The following is an 8,589-nucleotide window of genomic DNA, read 5'->3' as shown; positions in this document are numbered from 1 at the left end:
TTGACTCACTTTAGACCGAATGAGAGGTTAAGGCGAACCGTCGTCTCATCCACCTCCGCGACATGAGACTCGAATATTCGTCTCACCGCCAATGACCACGAGGCCGACGGCTCCTACAAGGGGGTCATCAACATCTACTCGGGCGAGTATGAAGTGTAGTTATCTATCGAGTGTAGTTCTCGTTTCAATCTGCGTAAACCTGTGATGAAATCTATGTTGCATGTAGTTGGATGGAATTGAGGGATTGAAAACGAAGGGTGTGGTTGCGGACGCGTTCAAATGAGGGGCATCTGACTCCTGTTTGTGGACACGTCCGCGGACATATATAGTCGGATTTGTCCATTTTCGGTTGTAGATGCTCTGAACACCATCACATCCCTTCATATATGCTCCACATCATATAGGGAAATATTAGAAACTGCACAACTCATTTATCGGGTGTGTGCTGTGATTGTGCACCTACTCGCACGAACATTCTCTCACTATTCCGTCTTTGTTTGGTCGCGCTATGAACACGGTTCGTCTGAATATAACATTTCGAAACACCGGACCACCCTCTCCTCTCCCCTGTTCGGAGTTCGGACGGCCGTCACGGGGAGTTCGTCCATTTGCTGCCCGCGACGACCAAACACAGCCGTCCCGCGCCGGCGCCGTGACGCCGTCCCTCCCCCCACAAAGATCCAAACGAGACCCCAGGAGAAAGTTTCAAAAAAACCACTCCCACTCCCTCCCTCCCTCCACTACCCACCGCCGACCCAACCCCTCCTCGTCACATCGGGCGCCTAGGGTTTCCCCACCCGCCGGCCGGCGATGCCCGCCTCCTCCGTCTCCGGCAGCACCGGCCCCGGCGGCGTGTCGCCCGACGCCATCATCGAGTGGCTGCAGGACGAGATGGGCTACCCCTCCGCGCCGCCCGCGCCCGAGCAGCTGCGCAAGATCTGCCGCGGCAACATGCTCCCGGTCTGGTCCTTCCTCCTCCGCCGGGTCCGCTCCGAGCGCACGGTCGCCACGGCGCGCCGGAACATCCTCGTCCACGGCGTCGCGGCCAGGCGGGCGCGGGAGGGGGGCGTCGGGGCGGGAGGGGGCGACGCGGCTGCCAGAGAGGCCGAGGCCAGGGAGCGGGACCTCGCCGCCGAGGAGGCGGAACGGCTGCGCGGGGTCGTGCGGAGGCAGCGCAAGGAGCTGCGCGCCCGCATCGCGGAGGTCGCGCGCGAGGAGGCCGAACGCAAGCGTGTGTTGGGCGAGCGCTCCAATGCCAGGTACCCATATACCGGTGGAATCAGGGGGCACAAACTATTTACGATTTGATTTGACGATCTTATTGGAGATATGGGGATTTAATTGACGCTACATTTTGGTCTTCACTTTTGCTGCTTGCTGTATTTATTGATAGGGATGCCTGGAAATCGTCTTGACTTAGTACCAACTGACTGTCGATACTTTACTTGACAGTGACACTAGTAGAAATACATGAAAATACCCCCGATAGAATTGCTTGAAAGTGTCACTCCCTATAGGATTTTGATGGGAACAAGGTTTGATATATTATAGGGGATGTTCAGGTTGATGCCACCCAAAAGATCTACATGTAGTAGGCACGGGGATTATATTCACGCTACATTGTGATTTTCGCTTTTGCAGCTTGCTAAATTTATTGGTAAAATTGCCTGAAAATGTAGGACTTAATATTTACTACTGTCACTACTTTACTTGGAAATGTCACTCTTGAATCTTGAGTTGAGTTTAATGGGATCAAGGCTTGATGTATTTGAAGGGATGCCACGCAGAAGACTAACATATAGTAGAACCACTAAAGCACTGGTAGAGTTTATGGCCACTCTAAATGATGTTCCTCAATGAAATGCCATTAGCTCTACTTTCCATCAACTTCTAAAGCTTCTTCATGTGCCAATCTGTGAGAGAGTTTCAATGCTAATGGATATTTAGTGCTGCAGTTTAGGGTGTGTCTGTATCCCTAGGTTATCTTGCTTAGCTAGGCTAGATAAAACTGGATCATCTGGACATAGCCAAGAAAAGCAAGGCCGTTTTGTTTTGGCTAGTCACTGGCAAACCACGATGTGTATGGTGGTTGGAGGCTGATGCAACAGCTCTCTGTTACCTTGGCCATGTGAGAGCCAATTCAGCTAGTCTTCGACGGCAAATATATTTATTTCGGTTACTAGGAATCTAGCCAAGCAAAGCAGGCCTTCTCTGATGTTACCAAATAGCCACCCTTGCCCAGCATTGGTAGGAGATTGCTAGCCTCAGAACCAAACTCACCCTACTAGATCTGGTGATTGAAAATGCACAAATCACAGAAGGAACAGGCTATGATTTGCATCACAGTTATAAACTAATACCTGACTGGTTGATTGTGAGATCAGAAGGCCTTCCTGCTCTATTTAAATAATAACTTAATAAGCTTGCGAAAAATTCTGCATGTTCAAGTATAGGTGCATACAAACATACCCTTATTGCTACACTGCTGTTTATACTTACGTATGGTTGTATTGTAGCTACCTTTTTTGTTTCTTCCACTATTCCCGGTACATGCCGAATTTCTAATTTCAATTGCAATACAAAATTCATGAGATGTGGGTATCTTCATTGGTCCTTTGACCCTGTTGTAATATTAGTGTGACTGTGAGATAGTTGACATTTCAGTTTCTCTTGATTAGCATAATAGTGATGTATTGCAGATCATAAATGGTATTTGCATTTTGTTTATGCGCAGAAAACATATTTATTCAACTACTCATCTTTTAGTGTTTATAAATGTATGTGGTCTAAACGTTGATTGTGCCCTACCAGGTAGGGTGCAGGCTCCTTGCAGCCACACTTTCATACAAGCAACTGCATCAATGTCATTTATGTATGATATAAACGTTTTCTAGGTTAGATCTGGTATAAACCTGCAAATGTGAAGAATTTCTAAAATTCATTTTGCCACACTGTTCTAATATTTGTTCAGAAGATATCAGTGCCGAATTTTCATGTGGAACTGCTTTTTTCTTCACTGCTTTGATGTTTCCGCATGATCTTCCACAACCTTAGCTTGTGACAAAGAGTAAAATAACAATTCCATGTTTTTAACTTTAGGCACAAACAAGTTATGCTCGAGGCGTATGATCAGCAATGTGACGAAGCTTGCAAAATATTTGCTGAATACCAGCGACGTCTGCATCACTTTGTTAACCAAGCAAGAGATGTGCGAAGGTCAAGTATAGGTGTGGCTGGATCTGTGGATGCTGTTGAGGAGATGCAATTGCAGAGCGAGCGAGAGGACCTGTACTCAACTGTAAAAAATAACAGGTTATCAGAAGATCTTGTACTTGTAGAGACCTCACGTGAAAGGAGTATTCGGAAGGCATGTGAAACTCTTGCTGCGGATATGGTGGAAATGATTCGGAGTTCATTTCCAGCATTTGAAGGGAATGGTATTAATTCGAGTTGCCAGATAGATGTGGCAAAGCTGGGCACTGATTTGGATGGTGAAATACCACCAGATGTGAAAGCTGTGGCATTAGATTCCCTAAAAAATCCTTCCTTGTTACTGCAATCGATCAATAGTTATACATCACGCATGAAAATGCTTGTACACAAAGAAACAGATAAGATTGACATACGTGCTGATGCAGAACTCTTGAGGTACTATCCTGTTTTTTCCTTCCATCTGTTCTTTCCAATTCCAATGACAGACATGTAAGAGTTAAATGTTCCTACCACACAATGAGGATTCAGTGAACAATATTCTTTAATGACTTCTGATCATTTTTGTGATCTGGTTACATTCTCATGAATGTAATCCCGTGGTTGTAGTCTTTAAGTGTGAATTATATTCTAATTGGGGATTTTATTTACCTTGCCAAACAAACAAGTAGATATTCATTGTTGAAGGAAATACTATATAGCACATTTAATGAGAAAATCTTTCTAATCTTCTATTGGTTTTTTATTAGTTGATCTTTGTACTGAACTGCTTTGCTAAACAAAGTACTATCTTGCTAAGCTTATATTTCTTTGGGGTTAGATGTTAACCAGATATACAAATTCTTGTTCCTAGGTATAAATATGAAAATGAGCAGGTCATTGATGCTGCTTCAACTGATGCAAGCTCACCCTTACCATATCAGGTGTATGGCAATGGAAAGATTGGATCAGAGCTGTCGACCCGAGGAACACATGACCAGCTACTAGAACGACAGGTACTCCCTTAGGAGCCACTTGAAGGGTTATATCCACTACATGTATAGGAAGAGAATAAGCTGATACCATTCTTTTGGATATATGTACTTCTCCTTCCAGTTCTACACCTCTTTTCATGAACGCAAATTGTCATATCTGTGTTTTCTGTCTTCCATTACCTCTTCTGTTTGCTCTCAGAAACAAATGTCAAGTTATCATTCAGGACTTTGTTATTTTAGAGTGGCCTCATGTTCTGTTACTGAAAAAGTTCTATGATTATGCCTAGCTCTTCTTTCTCCAAACAAGGGACATGACACCGAAGTTAACTAATGTATTGCACTTGGCCTTGCAGAAAGAACATGTTCAGCAGTTCTTAGCCACTGAAGATGCTTTGAATAAGGCTGCAGAAGCTAAAGCTCTAAGTCAGAAGCTCTTGCAGCGCCTTCATGGAACTGTTGATGCGACAGGAAATAAGAAGCTGCCTACCGGGAACACCTCACAGAATGTCACCAACAGCAGGCACCTGGAGGTACATGTTCAAAATGTCATTATGGATGATGGAGGGCATATCGGATTCTCTTTGCAAAGTACTCCAAACTTTTATGCTTATAACATCCCAGTTTCATATTAAGTTCAGCTAAGCACGGCACTGTCATGAAACAACCTGTTAACAGTAGGAAGTATTTATAGCTTGAGGCCATGCTTCATGTTGGTGCTTATACTTTACTTGGACATACTCACACTGTTCAAGACACCGCCAGTTGGGATTCCTTCTGAAAAATTGCTTTAAAACTTTCAATTTGGAAGCTGCATGCACTTGCTGCTCGTAAGCTAACCAGTTGTGCACTGTCCTTTTGCTACTATATCATTATAGAAAATAAAAAATGTTGTATAAGCCATAATCTTTTCCTGATAGTGTTGGCTACCTCATTTTAGCTGGATGTTTGGGCCAAAGAAAGAGAAGTTGCTGGATTAAAGGCAAGTTTGAATACATTAACATCTGAGGTACAACGTCTGTATAAGTTATGCGCCGAGTGGAAAGAAGCGGAAGATTCTCTGAAAAAGAAGTGGAAGAAAATCGAAGAGTTTGACGCTCGTCGATCAGAACTGGAGTGCATTTACAGTGCTCTTCTACGGGCCAACATGGTTAGTCTGGAATGCTTTTTTTCTTTTTCTTTTAACACTAGAATTAGTTTGATATGACGTGAATGTACAAATGAAAGACAATTCTAAGCGTTCACTGTTACCAGCGTGATTAGCAGGATAGCACCAACATCAGCTGTGCAATGAGCTAAAAATATATTACTCACTTCAACTAAGATTTATTTTTTCTATCTGATTTGTGGGCTATAATTGCTGGCAGCTTTATGGCTAGGTCATATCTTTATTTGCATTTCCTCGTTGAAATGCAATAAATATGATTATTTCTTGAAAGATGATACCGAATTGTCATATATAGGAAGCGTCAGCATTTTGGGAGCAACAACTGTTATCTGCTAGAGGATATGCATCAAAGACAATCATCCCTGCATGCAATGCTGTGGTAGATATGTCAACTAATTCGAGAGATCTTATTGAGCGAGAATTAGCCGCATTTGGTCAAAGTCTGGAGAATAGCCTATGCAGGTTACCCGCAACTCCTCAGGTTGGTAACATATTGAGTTTTTGCTAGTTTATTCATCTGAAAATCGAGCACCCTTTGATTTGCCTGATTGATCTTTCCATTGAATTTGCTGATGTTTTCCCTTTGTAGGCCCTTTTGGAGGCTGTAGGTTCTAATGGTGCTACAGGGTCAGAAGCACTTGCATCTGCAGAAAAACAGGCTGCTATATTAACTGCAAGAGCTGGTGCTAGAGATCCTTCTGCCATACCATCTATATGCCGCATTTCTACTGCTCTTCAGTATAATTCTGGTACGGCTGTGTTGGGAGTTCTCTCTCTATTTTTCTCTCGTAATGATCTTGTATGTTATAAATCATGTTAAGGCAGATGTGTCCTTCCCTCCCTAGTGGTGCAGCCATGGGATTCTGCATGCTTGCCCTGATTTGAAGCTGGGTCAAGCAGGGATAAAAATAGTTCTTTCATCCTAAAATTGGTCACCTTCTGTTGCAGTTAGCCAATAGGACCAATACAGTTAGGACACTTTTAGCGCTAACTCTATTAAAACTTAAATATTTTCTTGTCTATGTATGCTTGGACCCAACTGTTTGCAACAAAGAGTGCTCCCCTTTCCCATGTGCCCTTTTATCCACTTGATTTATGAACTACTTCGTCATTCTTCTCTTATGCTAGAGAGTACTCAGGTGTCTCTTGTTTCTTGTTTAACAGTTTCACCAGGTACAGAAGGCACAGATTCTGGCTTAGCATCAGTTTTGAGTGCATTGGAGTTTTGCCTAAAACCTTGTGGTTCTGAAGCTAGTATACTAGAGGATCTATCAAAAGCTATTAATTTGGTGCACACACGAAGAAATCTTGCTGAGAATGATCGTGTTTTGCTAAATCGTGCACATCGTGCTCAACAAGAATATGAAAGGTATGATTTCCTGCGGTGGTAGGTATTTTCTGAATACAGGCATCATACTACTAGAGAAGGTATACTTTGTATCATTGCTGTCATTGTTCGGCTACAGTTTGTACTTTGTAGGCATGTGAGAGTGAATATTGTTTGTATCCTCATTCCTCTGTTGCTTGTTCCTGGTAATCCTACTCCCTATACTACAAATAACAGTATGCTGCGTTCTTTAGCTAACGTACTCGATATAGGAGTATAGGTGCATGCTATGCCATGTCATGCTGAATTTCATCATAGGTTGTCTTCAACTTTGGAGTGCAAATGATATATTTTCACTGTTTAGAAAGTGGCGAGTACGCAGGTTTTATAGGAATTCAGTGACAGCAACTCCAGCATTTGTGAAGTCAGTGACGTTATATAGGATTTATTACGAAGACATACTCTAACCTTGAATTGATGTATTCCCTCTGTTTCTAAATACAAGTCTTTTTAGAGATTTCAATACGGACTACATACGGATGTATATAGACATAGTTTAGAGTGTAGATTCACTGATTTGGCTCTGTATGTAGAAGTCTATATTGGAATCTCTAAAAAGACTTATATTTAGGAACGGAGGGAGTAGCATAATTGTGTCAATACTTAGCATTAACTTTAATATTGTCTTGTCTATGTATGCCAAAGTTACTATTCATATCTTTCATGTTATTTAGTAATTAGTGCATTATATCTTTCTGCATTTCCCAAGAATGCTTACCGGGTTGCCCTTCCTTTATGTAGAGTGGGCAACTATTGTCTCAAATTAGCTGGTGAACAAGAAAAGGTCGTGGCAGAACGGTGGTTGCCCGAACTGAGAAATGCAGTTCAAGAGGCGCAAAGGTGTTTTGAAGATTGCAGGCGTGTTAGGGGCCTGGTAAGTAATGCTGACTTGCATGCGCAACCTTCTGATTCGCTAGGTTGTTACTTCCAAGGGAGCCACAGCAACGCAGACTCATTTTGATTAGATGAGAAGTGCCAATAGTGCCAATGTCTGCATGCGTGCTTTCATCCATCAACTTCATTCCGTCTTACTGATGATGCCTTGGTAACCCCCAGGTCGACGAATGGTACGAGCAACCAGCAGCGACAATAGTAGACTGGGTGACGATTGATGGGCAAAGCGTTGGTGCCTGGATCAACCTCGTAAAGCAACTCCACATGGAGATCTCCAGGCGAACACTTGCCATGTCTTCGGCAGGTGAAGAATAGGGCAGCTGCAGCTGCTACCGTGCTTTATTTTTATTCTTTGGAGGCCATTGGGTCACCGGCCGGGTGTATCTACTCGATAGCTTTTGTGCCATATGCTGTTTTGTAATTGTTATATGTACGCATCCTTCTTGGTTTGGGTTGTAATTAATTTGTTTATCATGTAGTATGTGTTTTTTGTATGTTTTATCATACGTTAAATGTCGATTTGTTGCGCGCTTTGCTATTGTTCTAGCTGCATGCTGATTTGGAGATTCACACCTCATTTTTGCACTCCTGTGGGTAACTTCAGTGAATAAGTGTGTCCGACTCATGAAGATAAAATAAAGATGTTGAACTTCCGAAAATGTTCGATGCCAAATGTGTGTTCTCTGCTAAGCTGAGCATGAGGATCATATCATACTGGTACTATCGGATTTGGGAGGATCCATGGATTCCTAGGGGAATGACTCGGCGGCCTTCTGCACCACGTGGACATAGCCTCCTCACTAGAGTTTGCGAGTTAATTGATCCGGATACGGGTTACTGGGACCGAGCTCTCGTCGAAGGTTGTTTCCATCAGGATGATGTGCCATACATTATGAGCATCCCAGTCCATGATCAAGCGCATGATTTCTTAGCCTGGCATCTTGATAAGGGCATTTTCT

The 8,589-nt window shown here is 43.1% G+C and overlaps 1 protein-coding gene across 1 annotated transcript; it reads left to right on the top strand.

Moving 5' to 3' along the window:
• Positions 1-571: 571 nt before the first annotated feature.
• On the top strand, positions 572-8,162 carry LOC123103661 (AUGMIN subunit 5). Its single transcript, XM_044525311.1, has 10 exons — positions 572-1,259; positions 3,100-3,648; positions 4,064-4,205; positions 4,538-4,714; positions 5,122-5,331; positions 5,645-5,830; positions 5,939-6,098; positions 6,514-6,718; positions 7,478-7,610; positions 7,793-8,162. The coding sequence occupies exons 1-10, from the start codon at positions 811-813 to the stop codon at positions 7,943-7,945; spliced, it is 2,364 nt and encodes a 787-aa protein (XP_044381246.1). The 5' UTR covers positions 572-810; the 3' UTR covers positions 7,946-8,162.
• Positions 8,163-8,589: the final 427 nt, after the last annotated feature.

This window comes from Triticum aestivum, chromosome 5A (assembly GCF_018294505.1).
Source record: "Triticum aestivum cultivar Chinese Spring chromosome 5A, IWGSC CS RefSeq v2.1, whole genome shotgun sequence".
Classification (NCBI taxonomy): Eukaryota; Viridiplantae; Streptophyta; class Magnoliopsida; order Poales; family Poaceae; genus Triticum; species Triticum aestivum.
This window is presented reverse-complemented; position numbering and strand designations above follow the sequence as displayed.

Excerpts from the sequence above, each read along its gene's own strand:
- LOC123103661 (XM_044525311.1), top strand. The coding sequence starts at position 811 with ATGCCCGCCTCCTCCGTCTCCGGCAGCACCGGCCCCGGCGGCGTGTCG. Across the intron at positions 1,260-3,099 it reads GGCGAGCGCTCCAATGCCAG|GCACAAACAAGTTATGCTCG; the intron begins GTACCCATATAC and ends TTTTAACTTTAG. Across the intron at positions 6,099-6,513 it reads TGCTCTTCAGTATAATTCTG|TTTCACCAGGTACAGAAGGC; the intron begins GTACGGCTGTGT and ends CTTGTTTAACAG.